This window comes from Triplophysa rosa, linkage group LG24 (assembly GCF_024868665.1).
Source record: "Triplophysa rosa linkage group LG24, Trosa_1v2, whole genome shotgun sequence".
NCBI lineage: Eukaryota > Metazoa > Chordata > Actinopteri > Cypriniformes > Nemacheilidae > Triplophysa > Triplophysa rosa.
This window is the reverse complement of record NC_079913.1, coordinates 2,827,877-2,848,677: the sequence shown is the minus strand read 5'-3', so window position 1 is coordinate 2,848,677 and position 20,801 is coordinate 2,827,877. Positions and strand designations below refer to the sequence as shown.

Below are 20,801 nucleotides of genomic sequence, written 5' to 3'. Positions count from 1 at the left end.
ATGAGGTCTGAGCCGGAAAGAGAATTGATTAGTTCACCTCTCGAGTCTTCGGGTTTGAATCGTTCGTTCTTCTTGAATTCCAGTACAGGACCCATAGAATGTTGCGCAATGCGCATGCGCGGCTGAACGAATCACTCCCTACGACGACTCGTTCTTCTCGAGTCACATTAAAGATTCGTTCAAAATGAACGAATCGTTCAAGAACGACCCATCACTAAGTAGGACAAGGATGAGAAGATACCAACAACCGCGTGGTTAAAAGATTCGTCCAGTGAAAAGCACCAAACTAACACAATTATATGTAACTGTTTCAAAACACATGAATGGAATTATAAAGTATAAAAGATCCACATAATGCAAAGGTTTGCAAGGGAGTGCTGATCTTTTGTCTCCAATGCTTTTGTTAGTGTAAAAATGTAACTCAAGCAGGGCCAATGGGAAATCAGGACACATTGTCCCTTTGCTTGACACATTTTCTGTCTCAAAGTACAAAGAATGGACATGGGTCATGAAGACGACAGCACATTGAGGACGGATGTGATTTCTCATCTTCCAACGAAGTTGAGAAAACATGGCCACCAAATAGTCACTGGCAATTTGGCAATTTGCAAATGTAAAAATATTTTATTAATTTCTATTGCATACGTTATGTTTTCTATATATTTATACATTATATTTATAAATCTATAGGCTATCATTTTTGGAAGCAGGAGGTTGGTGAAGCTCTGACATGTTCCTATTCCTGCCTACAAAATTTCTGCTTTTTCATGAACCACTTGGCCAAATAAAAATGTCTGAAACAACATAATAGTTTAGTTTCATTTTAAACAAGTTGAGCTTTTTTATACCGGGTTGGGCAAAACACCTCTGGTGTTGCTTCTAGACAAAGGAAAACTAGATATTTTCTTAAACCGTTACACATAGGCAAACTATGCATGCATTTATCTATGCAACGCCCAGAAAATAAAATAGCAAATTATATGTTGAAGACTTTGCTTTTAAATAATTATTATTATAGCCTATTGCTTGTTATTATACGTTCCTTGGTAACCGTCATGGAGATTACAGTCACGTAATGTAATTAAGAGTCAAAATCAATCTCAAAATTAAATTACAAAGATGGTGGACGTTCACGTTTTCCTTTGACCAATGGGTTTTGATGGTTGAACGTCACCATACATATTTAATATAAATGAGCCAACCCATAGTAGGTTTACTGTGCTTTTCTTTCAAAACAACACAACCAGATACCAGCCAAAACAAAGTAGCAACAGTTTTACATTTAGGTATTAATATCTGTAAAAACAAATGTGATGGTAAGGATCAAGGATGGTTAGTCACGTTAGACAAAACAGTTTATATTAGACAGCATTTGGTGTGATCTTACACATACACAGCTAAGTTTGAAAATGCACATTAATTCAAACAGACAATAAATGTGCCTGTTTGTGAAATGCATTGAACTCACCCAAAATACAAAATTAAAGAAAAACAAGATGTATTTGATGCATTGTTCTCCACTGGACAAAGCTGCCATTGCGTCAATCCAGTTTATAATTCCAATATACAGCGACAGAAATCTCCTTGTCGATTTTATAAATGTTCGAAATTCCCTAAGGTCTCTATGTGCCCTTGTGTTGCTAGTCTGTGTCTTGCTGCTGCTGCCCTGAAGGGCTGTGTCTGTTTATAACTGGAAACTCCCACCTCCTGTGTGAGAAATAAAGGAGCTTCCAAGCCTCTCAGTCTGTCTGTCTTTTTCTTTCTTTCTTTCTTTGTTTTTCACTTGTTGCTCATTTCATGTTAGCATGCTTTAGAGATGTGCTTCTTAAATTTGGTCCTGGGGAACCACATTTTGTAAACCTTCCATTTAAAATGTCTGATTTAAATGATGAGTTCTCAAATTATGAGACAAAATGTGCAATTGTCGGTTTGGACAAGCAGGATTAAGAACCACTTCTTTAGTTGTACAAAAAGGATTACCAAGTAATATGTTTGTATAAAGAACAGAAGTTGACATATTTTACTGGCACTATTTTCTGTGGTTCATTTACAGGTGTGTGTAGCTACCATGTAATTACGTCAAAGTTAAAAGCCGAGTGGGTTAGCTACTGAGTGCAAAGGCCCATGCTATGTAGCATGAAGCTGAGAAAAAAATGTCAGTGACATCGCTGATGTTTTTTTCTTTCTTAGGCCTGAGAGCATGGACAAAAATGCTCTATCATTTGTAAGTCGCTTTGGATAAAAGCATATGCAAAATGAATAAATGTAAATGTAGATCAATGTAATTGTAATCAATTAAGAAAGGCTCTCTGGTCCCCTGTTGCATGAGAAGTAGCAAGATTAAGGGTTAAATGCATTATTGCAAGACTAGAAATTACGCAGTCATTTGCACTTAGTCAGAAACCCACACTGACATCAACATTCAGGCCCAAACAGTTACAGATACAGGTCGTAATTGCTCTTGCCTCCTCAATAATGTGTAGGTACTAAATCCCCAAAAGTTGCGTAGGACTTAAATTATATTTATTTTAAAACATATACACCACATGTGGGATTCATATAAGGCAGATAATGCAGTTTTAATTAACATGCACTGCTACCTTATGCAATGATTACTCATGGCCGGCTTCCACACTACATGTTTGCTGTTCTGTTTACAAAGTCTCTAAAAAGCTGTGCTCCGTCTAATTATAGAAGTTCTGTTCTTTGATTGATTTTTTCTAAAGCTAGTGGTGCTGGTGGTGCCGGTTGTGCGGAGGCGAGTACAGTGAGGATGACAATTTTGTTTAGAGCAGGACTGTTTTGTGCTGAAGAATAGAGGCCATTGTCACGATTTGAGCGGCATACTTTCTCAACTCCCAGTGTTTTGACATCCATCCATCTCTGTCTGTGATGAACGTCAGCCTTAGCAGCAAGAACCCAATGACAATCACACTTCCACTCACACATGAGGATATTTAAGTTACAGTTGCGAAATGAAGCTGAATGTTCAAGTACTTTAGGAAGTTTCTTTCGGGGAGGCAGATGGCTTAGAATTGAGTCACAATTCAGGAATGATTTCACACTGCATTTTTCTCACATCGGCATCCCAGATGCTCATTAAATTCAATGGCCTCTGCACACATACAGCAACAAATTATTTAGGTATGAAATCCCACCCTTGCAGACACAAGACTTGACCTCAGAGTGACATTTCGCCAGTAATTTCATTTTGAAGGAGGGGCTGCTGAGTAAACAATGTGTGGTTTTGTAAACACTGAATCTGTGTTTGATACGTGTGCTGGGAAATGGGAAATGTGCTATATGTGGAGTAAACAGCACATGAATGTTGTCATATATTGAACAAAAATGTGATAAGGCATTAAGCAACAACATGACCACATCCTAATTGCTTTGTGCGTCACATTATAATGAAAAATATGTCTTTGTGAGAAACCCATTGCATATTTTTAGTCATAAAAAACATAAATGAAGTGACCAAAACGCTGTCCTATAAATGTGCTAAATGTTTTTTTTTAAATGTGCCAAATGTAGCATCCCCTTACAGTGACTCTGACAAAAGTATTTTTTATATAATATATTTTTCATGTTGTAAAGCCTTGTGCGCTTCAGTGTACATTTGCGTTTCAATTGCTCAGACATCAGACATAATTTGCAATTTTAACTACTTTATTACTAAAAACAGAAAAGGGGACGTGAAAGCACTATATATATCTCTTCAAAATGTCTCTGTGTTTATCCAAGCACAAAGAAAGTTTAGGGAGAAAAATGTTGTGAATAAAAGGTTGTAGTGGTGGGTCATGATGCTGCTTTACCAGCGCCCTCTTGTGGTTCTCAGACAAAATTACTTTCCCCCAAAAATGTTGGTAAATACATATTCTCAAACTTTAGGAAAACGAATTTGATTTAATTTATATAATAATAACAATAATTGACATGTATAAAAATATGTGATGTATTTAGGTTGCGATGTTTATTAGAGGGCACACACTGCTAAAAATCTGCTAAAGCACGCCTTTTTTTAACCATGAAAGGGCACTAACTGTACATCATACCAACCCCCATAAACATCTTTGAACTCAGATAGGAGCTGTTCCAAAATAACACCCACGCTAATGTATATGTGTTGTTTGAAGTGTAGCAAGATTGATTTTTTTATCAATTTGCTACCATGCCAAGTATCTCATGAAAGGGTCCTTTTATCTCTTTGATATAAGGTCCACAAATGTTTATTCCATACATTAGTGTGTAATTTGCTTACAACTGCTTTTTTATAATGTATAGGCTAAATCTATCCCAACTGTAACACCGAGAACTGTACTAAAGCGTGACTGTAAGTAAAGGGTATGAATAGAGCATTAAGGCCAATTTAACAGACATGCATATGAAGAATAAAACGTGAAATGCTTCCCATTCTTGTTTCCAAGAGTAAATAGAGAGCAGCTGTGTGGGTGAGCTATCGAGAGGCATAAGCTCTGTATCTGAATGGTGGAAATTCCATGTGTCTTCCCAGAATATAGGGTTGTTTGTTTAGTAAACGATGGACCTTGGTGCCTGTTGAGACCTGAAATCAACATTTATAGTTATAACAAGCAACGCCTTGCTTTGACGATTTCCACCATGGATGGACCCCAGCCATTTGGGGTCTCTATCTCGAAACATCCATCCTTATGCAAAAAACTTGGGTGTATTTTTTGACTCAGAGTTGAACCTTGTAAAACAAGTCAATACAGTGGTGAAAACCAGCTTTTACTTTATTCGGTTAATAGCCAAGATAAAACCAAAGACGATCATCCATGCATTTGTATCAACCAGGCTGGACTATTGCAACGCCTTGTATTTAGGATTGTCTCAGTCAGTGGTACATAGATTACAGCTTGTTCAAAATGCAGCTGCCAGATTATTGACTGGAAGGAGAAGGAGTGATAGAATAACCCCAATTTTAGCAAATTTACAATGGCTACCGGTGACTTATAGGATCGATTTTAAGGTACTAGTAATGATTTTTTAAATCTTGAATGGTCTCTCACCAGCGTCTGTCAGATATGGTTACTCTATAAGCCGTAAGAAACCTACGATCTGCTGATAAATCACTGCTCCAGGCAGGGCTGGACCGGGAAGAAAATTCAGCCCTGGCATTTTTAGGCCCGAATCGGCCCTCCACCGAATCTGTCGATGGGGGTGGGGGGGGGTTGTGTCTTTTGCATTCGCGTTGCGTGCATTCGCATTTATAATAAGTCCGTCTAAGCGGCCAATGCCTTTGTTACGGCCCCATACGTTAGCGGCAAACGCATCCGTTATGGCCCCATACGTTAGCGGCCATAGCCCCCGTTCCGGCCCCATACGCCCGGTACGCCAGATGGCCAGTCCGCCCCTGGCTCCAGGTTCCGTCGTCCCGATTTAAGCGGAAAGGCGATCGGGCCTTCTCAATAGCCGGGCCTCGTTTATGGAATAACCTTCCGCTAGCCATTCGATCCGCCCCCTCTTTACCTGCCTTTAAATCTGCTGTGACAAAGCATTTCCTTAGTGTGGCGTTTGATCCTGATTAAGAGGGCTTTGGCAAAGTATTCTGGCGTTTTGAGTATGTTTAAGAGGGATGTAACATTCGTAATGTTTTTTATTGTATTTTATTCTGTCTTAGGTTGTATGGTGAACTGTGTAATGTGTTTTCTTTTTGTTTTCTTTTTGTTATATTTCTTGTTTTATGGTTATTGGATATATTGTACAGCACTTTGGGCTGTCCTAGTGGCAGTAGAAATGTGCTATGTAAGAAATAAACCTAAACCTAAACTATGAAGGTATGGATGGATAAACAGACAGATGATGTTGTGAAGACTTCTTTTAATGTAAACTTCAGCTTGTGTGTTGCATATCAGCTGGCTCTACTTTTTACATTTTTTGGAATACATTTATAAACAGGTACAGTTGTTCTAAATAACACGTTGATAGATAATAGATAGGGCCTACTTTTATGTGGCCAGGGTGCACAGTGAATGACATGAGGCAAGTGTCCTGGTGCACCTGTGTGGTTAGTGGGCTTTATTCATCCATGACAGAAGGTCCTGGAAATGAGTTAAAGTTTGGCACAATCATAAGCCCTCGCTCTCTCAAGCACTCATGGTATTAAATTAAGCCTGGCCAAAGCATGTAGAGGATTTTGCACCTTCATAGTTCCCAATCTTCCTATACCTGAATGCGCTTCAGCTCGCCGGCGCCATGGCCGTGAATAGATCCTCTTCGTTTGCTGGTAAGTCAGAACAACCCCATTCACATATAATTGCCTACACAGTCTTACGATGCGTTAAAAACTCGCGCGTCATAGAACGAATGCGCTTTGGATGACATGCTCATGTTAACGACACAAAGTGTGTAGGTTTCCGTAGATTCTTTATTCAATGATTATTCCAACTATTCCTATAAACACAGACATGGACGTCAATATGTTTACATCAAATATTTGTATATGGTTATTTTATTTAATATAATAGCTTAATTTCTGTTTGCACAAGTATTTATTTTGGCGCAAATAGTTTTATTTGATACAATGTGTTTTGAATATATAAAATGTTGATTGCGTAGTATTATTTATTTCAGTTAAAATACGTGTTTACATTATTTTATTTTTTACAACATTTCCGGTAGAATTGCATCCGTAAACGTGGGAGTTTATTTAAATAAAATAAAAATATTTTATACATCATCTATTATCATTAGGCTACCATTATTTATTATATTATAACTATTATTTATTTTATATTTGTATTAGATATTTAGGCAATTAATTGCAATTAAAAGTTTGCTTTTTCCTACGAACAGATGCACTTCACTGTGTTGTAAGTGGAGTCAGCGCTGCGTTGAGCGAGTCTTCCTCTATATACAGTGAATTAGTGGATCTGTCTGGAGCTGAAGTTACACCCCACACATTTGAGGATTCTTTTGACCTCATTGAAGAGTCTTTGCATCATGTGAGTGAAGTGTCCATGTGAAAAAGTTTTCATGAACTTGTAAATAGTGATGGTTTAATAAATAAAACAATATGGATATATTATAATATGGGTAACTCACGTGAGACTGTTCATGTCTCCTCTGAGTTACGTGTTTATTCAACACTGTAGCTACATGATATTACCCCCTAAAGAGAACTAACTATGGTTTTATTATAGTAATAAATACTGATAAATAATGTATTTTATCCGGATTGATTACCATTTGTAAAACCATAATTTTATTACAAATAGCATTGGTTAAACGGTCACTGTGGCAAAACCACATGACTACTATTGCTACTATGATTTTACTAAAAATAAAACCCAAAAGCTATATGGTTTATTTGTTATTAACAAAAACAGACACTCCTGCTGTAGTGTCTGCTTTTGTTTTTAACAAAGGCAATAAGAGATCAACACAAAGATGCTATATTTATGTTTGATAAGTTTTAAATCAGGAAGAAACTGTAGACACATATTCACGTGTTATTACAATCAAAAACGGATGTGTGAAAATATTCGTCATATTTTTCTGTGCGTCTTGAACCTGTTGGCGAGTCCATCTTTACGCAGGCACGCGCGCCTCTCCTGCGCTTAATGATGCGCTCAGGCGCTTGGAGACGCGCAGGTACATCTCAAGGGACAATTAGACTGGGGCGAATCCTAAGTTTCTGTGGAGATGCGTTCTGTTGTGCGTGAAGCAAAGCTTTGCGCTTCCCAGTCAACGGTGCCAAACTAGACAGACGGATGGATTTCATGCTTTACGAGATAAACAGCGCAAATGGATGCTGACGTCTGTGAAGGCTGACAGGAGAAACGGAGATGCCACCTGTAAAACGCAGAGGAACTGATGGTGTCTTATCGTGTCTTTGTGTTTTTCCTTAATGGTAACAGCATGTTGCAAACAAGTGATAACAAGATACATGTGAGTTTGCGTTTGATTTTTAAGTAGCCTATTATCAACAGTAGATTACTATTAGAGTACTTGTGGTAATACACAGAATTAGAATACCCCATAAATAACAGGTGTCAATGAAACGTGTCTATTGCTTTCACACTTTCAGTCTAAATATCAGTGCATTGAGAGCAGCCAAATTAAGAAGCAGTAGTCTGACCTACATCTATCCTCACTATACACCCTCCCCTTTCTACCGATGTTGAATTTGATATGCACAGACACACCGATCTCCGAGCCTGGAAACATTAAATTCTCCCTCTCACCTGTTCAGGTGGCCAATAACCTCATGGATATGGACCAGGACCCTCGTAAGCGGCTTTACTTCTCTGACGGGCGAAGGAAAGTAGACTATGTGCTGGTCTATCACTCCCGAAAACGTTCCTCTGTCAGGGGGTCCCCTAGTCAACATAGACTGTCCATCATTTCCAATGGCAGTTATCCTTTAGGAGTGGAGGAAAAAGACCCAGAGGGAGGAAAGGAGGAACCAGCAGGGGTGGTGTTGGACATCGGACCCCCAGACCCAGCTGATGGGGAGAAAATCATGATCCGAGAGGAGTTTGAGGGCAATTTAAAAGATGCTGGGCTGGAAATTGAACATGATAAAGAGGTGAGCAAAATCTATAAATCTCAGTTTTTATTGTGCTGTATTTCTGATCAGGACAAGCACCCCTTTAGTTATGAACTCATTGGTTCATATTTTTGGGAAATATTTAACTGGGTGTGTTGAGTCTGTGAGATCCATATCTGGTAAACGCTTTATAGAAAGCAGTCACTTTAGATCAGTTATGAAAAGAAAAATATCAGTAGTAATCTTAAGCGTGACCATCACTGTGCTTAGCAGAGGCATTTTAGTAAGAAAATTAATAGTTATTCTATTGTGTTGATTGGTGTTGATATACATAGTATTTTGTTTAAAATGGTAAAAAGGTCTATCAAAGTGTGCGTGTTATGGGCTACTCCTCTCTGTGTGATAACAACAGCTTTTCTAGGTTTTACCACGCAGCCTTTGATGGAGATATCATTTCACAGGGCATTAGACCAACTTGGGAATCATCCATGTATTATTGTTTTGTTACAGTATGTATGCCATTACTCCATTACTCCATTTAGCCATTTTTCTTTTTTGAAAGCATTTATTTATTTATAGATTTACAATAATAAAGCAGTGGTATAAGTGTCTCATGGCAGCATATGAAATTACCAATCATACAATCATCCATCAGCTCGTAAATAGAGAATTCATTGAAGAGTGATGGCACCAAAGTAAACAGTAAGCCAAAACTCTTAAATATGGTCCTTTATCAAGTAATTGGACTGTATTATCTCTTTTTTTCATCTGTTGCTAATGAGTTTGTTTTTATGCTCCATCTGGGGAATCAGGTGAACATATTACAATCATTTGACGTATTACTATTGCAGAGAACATGTATGCTTTTGTGCATCATTGTTTTCTGATGTCATTTTTCGGTGTTGTTTTGTACTGAGTCTTTTTTTGTGTGTGGTGTCTTTTTTTGTGTGTGGTGATTAACTGCTAACTCATGTGGTGTGAAGCCAAGTAAGATTATCAGGCTGGTAATAGTAATTGTCGACTCTCACGCTGAGGAGCGGAGAATTGGCTGTCCATAGCACACTGAGTTAACTGTACCTAGTCTGAAAAGGAGCACATTTCTGTTCTAAAATGAACCGTTTGCTATTTGTCTGATTGTCATTGCTGTAATCGATGAGTTCCTCGTTCAAACGCTGACCTAAAATGTTTGTCATGATTGGAGTTTAACTAATGAACGATTACTGAAAGATCATTCCACATACATTACACTTTAAAGAAATGCTGGGTTGTTTTAACTTATGGTTGGAACAACCCAGCATTTCTTTTAAGTGTAAGTATCCCCACCTCTCCATCACTGTCATCTTCCGCTTTATCTGATCACCAACACAAAGCTATTTATCATCACTATCATACACCCGGTGCTGTCATTACATAACCAGGCGATACTTTGAGATGAGCTTTCTAATTGCTGCAAATACCTGCGATCAGGCTGTCTGAATTATTCAATCGCTAAGTGAAGTTGATTGCAGATGTCGTAACGTCTTATGTCAGAACTGTCTGGTGTATTGACATTACAGGGAGTTTTGTTTTGATACTCAATGCTCAAGGGGATGCTAGCTGCTCCTGGCATCACGTTTCAGTGGCAGCGCTAGCTATGTTTGTTTGTCGCAAAAGTCCCAGTCTGATGGATAACATTGCTATCCAATAGGGGCAAGAACTGCCAAAATATCAACAAACCCAAGACATGGTTAGAAGACATGTCAATTGACACCAATTTCGTTCGGTGCGTAAGAACGTTGTCTAGAATCTTGTTGTTAATGCTGGATTTAATAGGCAATTTTTGTATTTTAAAAATCGAAAATTCAACAAGCCTACTGCTCAGGGCGAGAGCTCCTAAATCCTCCGAATCACTTATCTTTATTGTTTAATTAATTATGCCAAATGTCAAAGACAGGGTTTAGCCTGCCACAAGCATCCGTTTCTGCCAGTCGATCTTCGGAAGCCCCGCAAATGTCAATCGCAGCCGGTTACTGTAGCGATGGCTCTCGCTCAGCCTGCTCTCAAATCGACCTAATTGCCTTACCCTGCTGAGATGAAGTACTAATTGGAATATCTTATCCTAATTAACCTTCTCAGATCCACATGTTATTTTTATCTCTCCTTTGCGAGTGTGTGTATTGGAGAGGGCAGAGAAAGAAAGAACCTGCGGTGTTGGGGATTGCAGTGGATGGAGGAGGATGTCCTCAGGTTTCCATCATGTCTTTCTGTCTCATCACTCTCATCTCTGTCTCTCTCTTTCAGTTTCGTCTTCCGTTCCTCTTAACACATGCTTCTTTAGATGGCATAGCTGACCACTGCCAGACGGATCCTGTTACTGGCATCTCTCTATGGACAGAACGTAGCTTCAGTGTTGGGTTTCATGGCTACAACTTGGAAAATTAGATCATTTCAATACCCCCCAAGTTTATGTAATATATAGTGTCTTTTAAGGGCTCTGTGGTGGGCTCGATGACAATTGAATGACATTGATATTGTCTTAAGGTAATATTTTGGGATCATTTCAAACTGGTGTCTATTGACCGCATTTGAAATTACAGAAGGCCACCTAAATTGTCAGAAATGCCCCTGGTATTTATAATACAATGGACAAACAAAGTTTAGTATTCCTTTATTTTGAAGTGAGAGTTTATTAGATTATCTTTTGAACCGTTTATGATACAAGCGAATGTCTTAAAGTTTTTTATTGCTTTATTGGACTTCCAAGGGGCACATTAAACATTGCTCAGTTGCTTGTTTTTGTGATTTTTATACAGTATACACTCCATATGGGTGTATTATACAGTATCTGATTTATCTTCTCATATCCACTTTACAGACCAAGGTCCACGGGCATGCCTTCATTCGTCTTCATGCGCCTTGGCAGGTGTTGAGCAGAGAGGCGGAGTTTCTCAAGATCAAGGTGCTCACCAAAAAGGTGAGATACATAAGTCCCTGCCCAGACTCGGGAGACACTTGACACGCTTGGGACATCCTTGTGTTCCTCACAAGCTTTCAGACATCCCTGCATGTTTTATTCAAGGTCTCTAATGCGTGTATGGGTGAAAGCGAGAAAGTACAAATGAATGATGCAAATTGTTGGTCTGGTTTGATTTTGACTGCTAGATATGGTATTTCGTCTTTTATTCAGAGTTACGAGTTGAGGGAAGACACAGGTCTGGTCGCCACCATGAACGAAGTGTGGCGAAAGATAAATCAACCATTCCAGCCCAAGGTGCCCCATCAGGAGCAGGAGCACATTCGAACCAAGTTCCTTTCTCACTGTTTCTCTCGGGACAAGCTCCATCTGTGAGTCTTACTCCGTTGGGGTGATGTTGGGTTAAATATGTGTTAGGCTCTTGGATTCGACCTGCATATCTCATGGTTACTTTTGGATTCTCTAGGTACAACATCAAGTCCAAAGACACGTTTTTCAACAACACCACAAGGAGCCGAATAGTAAGTCTGTTTTGCTCTGGTTGTGAAAGTGAATTTGTTCTGCTGGCATGGTACAGTTTGATATGTGTTCTTTGGTTGTTGAGCAGAGTACACGGTATACAAGAGGTAACACAAGTTATTTGCTACCAGCAGGAGATTGAGGTCTCTAGGCACTCTTCTAGGAAACCAAATCCACAGAGAGTGTTCCAGGAGCAATTGAAATGTTTATTGTTGTCTCTCTCTCTCTCTCTCTCTCTCTCTCTCTCTCTCTCTCTCTCTCTCTCTCTCTTTCTGTGTGTTTTTCCCAGGTGTATGAAATCCTCAGACGTACTGCCTGCACACGGACCTGCCAAACCATGGGTTAGTAATGTGTTAATCCATAACCTAAGCGCAAAGGGAATCCAGAGGATAGTCAGGTCCAGAATGAGGCTTTTGGATGGGCCAGGGTGCAACTCAAGCCCATGCCATATGCTCCCTTGGACTATGCCACTGAGCAGACGGACCGCCAGGGGCTACTGGGAGAGCAAGGCTATCCAGCAGAAGGGATGGATTCATGCTCTCTTTATTTCTCTCTTTCTCTCTCTCTTATTGTTCACACTTTCACTCTTTCTCATACAAACTGGGTCATAAAGTTCTGGGATTGGGATCGGAATTGAAGCCGGGTCCATTGAGGTTGAGCGAGGGGGGGGGGGTGGTTAGTGGTGGTCTTTCCAGCATGTTGCTGGGGAGCTACTTTATTAATTGAGGGCTAATAACCAGAGCGTACATGTCGTTCCTTTGAGAACTGATTAATTACTTTGACAAAGCCTGTGTTCCACATGTCAGCCTTCTATCGCCTCGAGAACTCTGGCTGCTGGCTTTTCGAAAGCAATGAAGTTGGGTCACGTTAAAGTCACAGCAGTCGTTGTTATTCCCACGGGCGATGTCGAGTATTTTGAAGAGCTCTCTTTATTTTCTCACAGGTATCACCACGCTGATAGCTAATGGCGTTTATGATTCAGCGTTCCCGCTGCATGATGTGAGTTATTTTTGTGAGTTTTTTTTTGACACCTCTTTTTTTCTCTGAGCCAAATATCTGTTAAGTTGAAACGTGAAGCACGAAACAAATTTTTGTATGATTACAGGGAAACTTTCGTCCCACTGGTCAGACGGAAGGAAAGAATGACAGACAGGTACGATGATATTGGAAATTACATTTAAAAATGCTGTATAATATTGCTACGCCAAATATCAATATTTGAAGAGCAAGGAGGATTCCCAATTCTATATTTGTATTTGTTTTAGCTGTTACATGATGAATGGGCAAGATATGGTGCTTTTTACAAATATCAGCCTGTTGATCTTATCAGGTAACCCTTGAAACACTTTGCCTTACATTTAAAAAACTGCAGAATGCATGCTTTTAAAATCCACTCGATTTGTGACCTCAGGAGGTACTTTGGGGAGAAGATAGGTCTCTACTTTGCCTGGCTTGGTCTCTATACTCAGTTGCTGATCCCTGCATCTGTGGTAGGCATCATCGTGTTCTTTTACGGCTGGGCCACTGTGGAAACAAATGTACCCAGGTAAGTGGCAATAATGCCCTCCGAGGGTCTGGCTTGGGGCTCTGTTTGTGGGTGGGCGCAAGGTAGTTGCCGGCATAGACTGAGATTCCACTAATATTACAACGAGGAATTAAAAATAAAACAAAAAATGTTCAAGTATTTATTTTGCTGATGTTTTTTCACACATTTAATTGATGGTGAAATGAAACGGGTTCTAATGGTGTGTTCAGGATCCGTTTGTAACTGAGATCGTCCTGGGGGAACAGAGGGGAATATTGTGATCTTTTTAAATGTCAGTGCTGGTGTGAGTACATAGCGAGCAGCTGGTTTTTAGTTTGAGACCGTAATGAACCTTTTCATCCATTAGAGTAATTTGGTAGTTTTTAAAGTCATAAATTTAACATTTTTGCATTAGGCACACCCTTGTATCCAAAGCAACTTACAATGCATTTAAAGAATACGTTTTTAAGATTCTCTGGGAATTGAACTTGTGACCTTCTAACGTAATGTGCTACGAATTGAGCTACAGGAACATCGAACAGCTTCAGGAACATAGATGAAATAAGTGTTGCATTTTTAATTGATATTTTAGAAGCACGTAGACGAACATGCTGCATATCAAGATCATTATTAATTAATTATGTTGGACTGTGGCACACCATGCCTAAGTTTGCATGTGTTGTTTTTTGTTTCTGCCAGCCAGGAGATGTGCGATGAAAATCAGAACTTCACCATGTGTCCCCTCTGTGATCGTGCATGTGACTTCTGGCATCTGAGCACCGCGTGTGGCACAGCGCGTGCCAGCCATCTCTTTGACAACCCGGCCACTGTGTTCTTTGCAATCTTCATGTCCCTTTGGGGTACGACCCAAATTATCTTGCTTTTCATTGTCTTATTTCATTTTGCTCGTATAATTTTTGAATATCCAGTTTATATTCTCATGTTTAGATTTTACATACATTTTTGATTAACATGCTGGCTCACATCTGCTATCCTGCCCTGTTGAACATGAGACCAGCTTGAGCGGGGGTAGCATTAATGAATAGAAGTCTCTCTATAGTGATGGATATGAAGTGATGTTGAATGGCCAGAGAGTAGTGTTACCTTTACTGTCACTAACTGTATCCCAGGCCTGGCTGATGGAGGCATTGTGAAGGCGATCAAACCCTGTCACTGTCCCGTCTTTTGCACCTGAATGGGGTAGCAAATGATATACATTATTACTCATACACAGACCCCCAGCTGGCTGCAGAGAGAATGTATAATCTGCTCATTATGTATTGATATATAGGAAGCTATTTTAAAACAAACGCATTGTCCAGGTTTTAGCTCTTGGGCTTGGGGATTTTTGTTTCACAAAAAAGTAAAAAAGTCATGTTATTATTTACTAACCCCCATGCCAATCCAAACTCTTGTGAATCTTGTTTTGCTTTAGCACAAAATAAATAATGCACAATGCACAATGCACAGTCACCATACAGCATATGAGCGGGGTCTGTCAAGCTTTGAAACAAAAAAGCACCAAAAATCACCAAGCACATTTTAATGTGCCATATTGAAATGTACAGCATTAACATTTCTCGTTCTGCACACACGTCTGTTACATAACTTCTGAAGACTTGAAATATTATTCAGAAGACAACTTTCATAGGGCTTCGTAGATTCTGTTTAACTATATCGGCGGCTGACATATTAGCTCATAGCTAGCAATTTTTAATTATTAATATTGCACCAAGAGTGGATATTTCACAAAACAATAAAACGTTCACCTCCATGTAGGAATCTTTTCTCTCCGTCAAGCGCACTCAAGCACATGCCTGGTTAGATGAAGTTATTATACGGCGCTGTGGAATACTTGATTCTGATTGGCCTGTTGCGACATTACAAGGGTTGTTATTCTCAGATAACAACCGCTGGAAACGAATAACACCCAGCAACCCGGATGCTGCAAATCATTTTTACAGGTGCAGTTTAATATTACACAAAATCAAATGTAAATATGTATTTTAATGACATAGGCTATATGACATTATATTTACAAATGATTAAACCAAATTGAATGTTCGTGACATTTGAAAGTCGTTTCTTACCTTAAAACCGAAAGTAAACAGCTTTTCCTCGCGGAAGGTCTGCGTTCAATGAGCTGCATTAAAAATGAGCTAATAAAATATTTCAAATTCACATTTCATGTCCAGTTTTTTCTCATGTGGCAAGTAGCCGTGTAATAAGCGGGATAATGTACAAACAGCCAGCTGTTATCGCGAAATAAACCCCTTCAGTGTCATAACAGATGCTCACGCGTATAACAGTAACTGAAAACTGTAATTAATTGAAAACTTTTAGACATGGAGACACGACTACCCGACCTCCTCTAGGATAGTTTTAGGTAATTATATTTATGCTCCATTAAATAAATGATCAAAAAATACGTTGTAAAAAAAAGTTTAAAGTCCCAGTGAAATAAAAAATTGCAATGCCTATTTTTTCATAAAATATTGCGCTAATTGTAAATAGTTATCAATGTGGGTCATTCTCTTTTTAAAATGCCTGCGCCTTCATAATCTTTAGTTAAAATCTGAACATGCCCTTCTTTCCTGTAATGACAATCCATCTTAAGTGACCTATGTTAGAAGGCTTGGGCGGAGCATCTGTTAACTCCTCCCCTTCAAAAGTCAGACTGCTGCCAGTTCCATTTCAAAATGCAACGGCTGTTTTTATACATCCAATCAAATCGTAGAGAAAGACAAAGCCACGCACACTATTTTTCTCAATAGAATTTCCATTTCATGCGTCACAATACGGAAGTAAAAACGATCGCAACTTCCGGGTTCAAACTAAATGTCAGATAGGCTACTGTATGTGTGCTGTAACTAGCGTGTTTGAACGAGTCATTCAGGATTACCTGTAATATTTATAGGAGTATTATGTGAATACACATCCCTTCGTGCTTGTTTAATGTCGTTTATTTTTAATTCAAACAAAAAATATGTGGACTATTTCAATTCAGTAGATTTTATTTTCTTAGATATTAGTTTTGCTTCAAAGGTTTCTAAACGTAAACCTATTGGGGATTGCTTTCGATGTAATTAAAAACTACCCATAGTAAAATTGTTTTTGGTAAATCCATAGTAACAATAAATGTATAATGTTCTTACCACAATAATTATAGTTTGACCGTGGTATTTGTAGTAAAACTATAATACAAATTGTAACCTGTCACGAAGCTGTCACGACCGAGGTGTGACACCGAGCAAGAAAACCCAAGTGCAGGGCAGCGGTGGTACGAATGACAAGACTTTATTTACAAGGGGGACAAAACAAAACACCCACGATGGGGTAATACACGGACACGACTAAAATACTAAACTGAAAAATAAACACTTCCCACGAGGGGGATAAACCAAGGATACTAAACAACAAGACTTACGAGAAGACAGGAACCAAACTAAACAACAAACATGACACAACGTCGAACTAACTAGAAAATGACTAAAACAGGGCAGGATAAATAAACAGGCGGGATCAGGAACAATATAACAGGGTAGGATCACGAAAAACAGGCAATATCCACAAGACAGTTGCACGGCAAACAGGGTAATAGTACGACGACCAACGTAGTACAAGTGAGCACAGGACAATAGACACAAGGGCATTTTAAAGGGTAACTAACAAGGGAGATAACAATGGGCAGGTGTGGGTAATGAGACACAGGCGGGAAGCTAAACGAGGGAACGAGAGGGGCGGGGCCATAGACGAGACCGGAGAGAGCACATATTATCTCAAGACAACAATAATATGTCTCTCCCCACACAAAACATGAGGTTCTGTCATGATTCTGCCACTAGGTCAAGAAAAACAAGACAAGGTGGGACAGAACCATGACAGTAATCAATCTTGCAAAAAAAAACATGGTTACTACACTGACCATGTTTTTATTTTCCTTTTATTGTATGACTCAAACTTATGCCTACTTCTACTTTGATGTTCCACTTAAAAAAAATAGGTATGACATGAGATTGAGTAAAAGATGATGGAAGTTGTGTGAAGTAACTTTTCAATGATTTTGTTGATTCATCATATGTCAGGGTTTGAATCTTTGCCCCATGAACCATCTTTTGCTTCTGTGTTCCTATATGGCTCGGCTCTGGTAGACTGAGTTGAGCAGACTTTCCTGTCAGCACTCATTTACTGTATGTCTCATGTGTTTATCACAGCGGCAATGTTTCTCGAACACTGGAAGCGCATACAGATCAGTCTGAACTATAGCTGGGATCTGACAGGCATGGAGGAAGAAGAGGTAAACACACAGTCACAAGAGATCAGACCTCTAACTAGATCACGATTATGCGTGTTGACATGTCAGGTCTGGATTCAGTTTTTAATGACAATGTATTTTCTTGACCACAACTGAAAATGACTAACACTGACTGCTGTTTGATGTGACACAATGGTGAGGTCCTCATCCGATAGAATTAATGTTTATCTCCCATCACTGAATGTACCCGTATGTGGTCTCAGGAAAATATGGACTCACCGATTTGTTGTCTTAACTTGTTTCTCTGAATGCAAACTTTCCTGCCAGGAAAAAGCGAAGGTTTGAGTTTTATGTGTGAAACACTTTTCTGCTCTCTGAGTTGAGTATGCCCTTGCGTTGTGTCCTTGTGTTGCCCTGGATTTTGACTGCTGTGAACAGTTTGAAACTCCACTGTCTCCAGCCATCTACTGGGTCTCGATCCGAGCAGGAAAGCAATTGCCTCTTTGTCCTCTTGTCTCCAGGAACATCCCAGACCCAAATATGAGACGCTACTCCTTCAGAAGAGACAAAGAAAGATGAAAAATACGAAGAATAAAAATGAGGTGGGTCCTGACTAGCCTACATTTCAGCCCGGTGCATGTGAAAATCAAAAGATGAAGTGTGTCATTTCTGCATCTTTAGTGGCACCAAACGACATTGCAAAATGATTGTTTCAAACAATCATGTGTATTAAAACGTTTTTAATACACACTTGCCTGGCTGGCATTGGAAAAATAGAAATAATGGTTTAAACAACAAGTTTAAAGCACCACAGAGCGTTTATATCCAGTCTCCACTTTAAACCTAGATAAACAAGGTTATTGAAATAATAAAAAAGGACAAACATCATATTTAAAACGATCAGAATAAATTGCGTTGCTAAATAAGTACTCTGTTTTATTGAAAAGAATCACAATAGGAACTGCCATGGTTGTGGGGCAGAGAGGGAGCTGCCAAATGCTGTGGGCCTTTAGCACAGCCTTCCCATAATGCACCCGGTGCTGGCCTAAAGCATTTGGTACCAGTGCTTTAAGGCCTCGTAGGCTGTGCTTTGCCAAAGAAATAAAATGAGAAGTCATGCGGGCGGGAGGGTGATGTAGATCTCTGAGCTGGTGGTGTTTTTGGAAAAATCTGTCTAATTTGCATTGTTAGCTAGAGTTTTGCTCTCTGTTATTAGCGTTTGTGTGATGGTTAGGATCTGTGTGTTCCAGCCTGAGAGAGGTGTGGAGGAGAGCGGGGAACTGGGGAAGGACAAATGGAGACAAAGGTTACTGTCAGCTATGGCTGCTGGGAATCCGGTAAATGGTTCTCTCTCTCTTTCTCCCAGTCTCACTTCTAACTCTCCAGAGCCTTCTTTCCACCTGCTTGTGTTAGTTTCTGTATCACTCTGTAGTACTCCCTAGTTGTGGGGTTGGAACTTTTTCCTCTTTGCGCTCTGATTTTATTTGCTTTGTTTGTTCATTGGTGCTGTTGAGTTGAATTCTCACTTTTGGAAGATGATGTAACCCAACATTTCTTTGTTGCTTCATTTAAATTGTCAAACATACACAAACTGCTTTTATTGTGCTTAATAACCTGACGTCATGGTCATGCACATTGAACACATTGAAAGCAATTGGAGCAAAACCCGATTGGCAACAAGCTTCTCGTTTCAAGTATGTGTTACAACCCATTCTTTCTCTCTCTCTCACAGACACATTTGGCCAGAGAATTTGAGCCTCCTTTAATTTGCAAATGGCCCACGTATCTGTCAGAGGGGCTTTGGATTGATGCCGGTGTGGGCTGGTCACACCGGCGCCATTGTAATGACCAAAACCAGTCATCTCTCAGTGCCCTAATCCTGTTGTAGGACGGTGCACGTCGGGCTAATACAATTATATACTCTAAACCTCAATGTGGCCTGGATCCGGCCTGTTGCTTTCTCTCTTGGGCAATCTAAAGATAACCTGTGTTAGTAAATACAGTGCACATCACTTGGTTTACAAACACTTGCTTTGAAAATATAGATGTTTCTGGTTGTTCCTGTTCTTATTTGTTTCTCATATGTTCCTCACAAATGGGGTGTGAACCCTAGAAGTTTGAACAGAGTAGAGGCTAGTTTGGAAAATGCAGGTCGTTGAGTTCAGCCTCTGGTCTTAGGGTTTGTCTTACATAAAGTGTAATTAGACAGATTAGCCGAGAGTAATTGAAGTGTTGATGTATTACATGGCATGTAAACAGGTACACCAGCATCATTGTTTATCTGTGTTTGTGTGGAGTTTTAGTCTATAGCTCTAAAGTTCAAACATGAATCCTGGTCCGGACAGAGAGAGTGGCGGGTTTCTATCCGTCGCCTACATTATGGCACGTTTCTTATTTTTATGTTTAGCGCTCTGTCCCAGATATGATGGCCCGCGGTCAGTCCTGACCTAGATGTGGCAAAACCTTAAATCAAGGCTGTGCATGTTAACAGCTTTATTCAAAACGGCTTGGACATAGGTATGTTGTATATTTAAAAGTTTGGCTGTTTCGGTCAGGCTCAGATTGTAAACAAGCCAGTTCCTAAGTGGATGAACAACCCTGCGGAGTAAACACTGTCAGCCAAATGAGGACGAGTCATGTGTTGATGGGAATTTCTCTAGTTGTCACTGCCCGTTTGTAAGAAAGCCTCAGACCAAACCAATGAATACTCGAGTAGTCTAGTGAAAAGCACCTCATCACTCACTGAAAAACTCCACGTGTTTGAGTGGACAAAGAAAAGAGATGATGAAAGGTATCAGGGTCGCTGAGTTTCCCCGAGTTTTAAGAATGTGTCTGCTTATTTTTCTTCACACAAGAGCTGATTTATTATACACTCAAAGTGGGATGTTTTTTTTAGCTGTAACTTTCTGTGGGAAACTGAATATTTGCTGTGGCAAGTTTGAATTTTATTTAATGCAAAAAAACTTTTACCTCTCAATGTCCCATCTGTCTGAGACAGGCTGGCCAGCAGAGAGCGCTAGACTCCATGCAAGTGAGT

The 20,801-nt window shown here is 39.6% G+C and overlaps 1 protein-coding gene across 3 annotated transcripts in view; it reads left to right on the top strand.

Annotated features, from left to right (window-relative positions):
- The window catches only part of ano2b (anoctamin 2b), a 44,688-nt gene that overhangs the window by 8,865 nt on the left and 15,022 nt on the right, over positions 1-20,801 (top strand). Inside the window, exons 1-15 of one of the 3 annotated variants that reach the window (XM_057323909.1) lie at positions 3,687-6,247; positions 6,817-6,965; positions 8,216-8,551; positions 11,367-11,465; positions 11,679-11,836; positions 11,932-11,986; positions 12,274-12,325; positions 12,928-12,983; positions 13,090-13,137; positions 13,250-13,314; positions 13,396-13,530; positions 14,209-14,369; positions 17,724-17,806; positions 18,286-18,366; positions 19,015-19,101. In XM_057323909.1, coding sequence (XP_057179892.1) covers positions 6,217-6,247; positions 6,817-6,965; positions 8,216-8,551; positions 11,367-11,465; positions 11,679-11,836; positions 11,932-11,986; positions 12,274-12,325; positions 12,928-12,983; positions 13,090-13,137; positions 13,250-13,314; positions 13,396-13,530; positions 14,209-14,369; positions 17,724-17,806; positions 18,286-18,366; positions 19,015-19,101 — 1,596 coding nt within the window. In that variant the 5' untranslated portion in view covers positions 3,687-6,216. Of the gene's footprint in view, positions 1-3,686; positions 6,248-6,816; positions 6,966-7,376; positions 7,912-8,215; positions 8,552-11,366; positions 11,466-11,678; positions 11,837-11,931; positions 11,987-12,273; positions 12,326-12,927; positions 12,984-13,089; positions 13,138-13,249; positions 13,315-13,395; positions 13,531-14,208; positions 14,370-17,723; positions 17,807-18,285; positions 18,367-19,014; positions 19,102-20,801 lie in introns of those variants that run through there. The other 2 variants (XM_057323910.1, XM_057323911.1) reach the window with 2 other exon arrangements.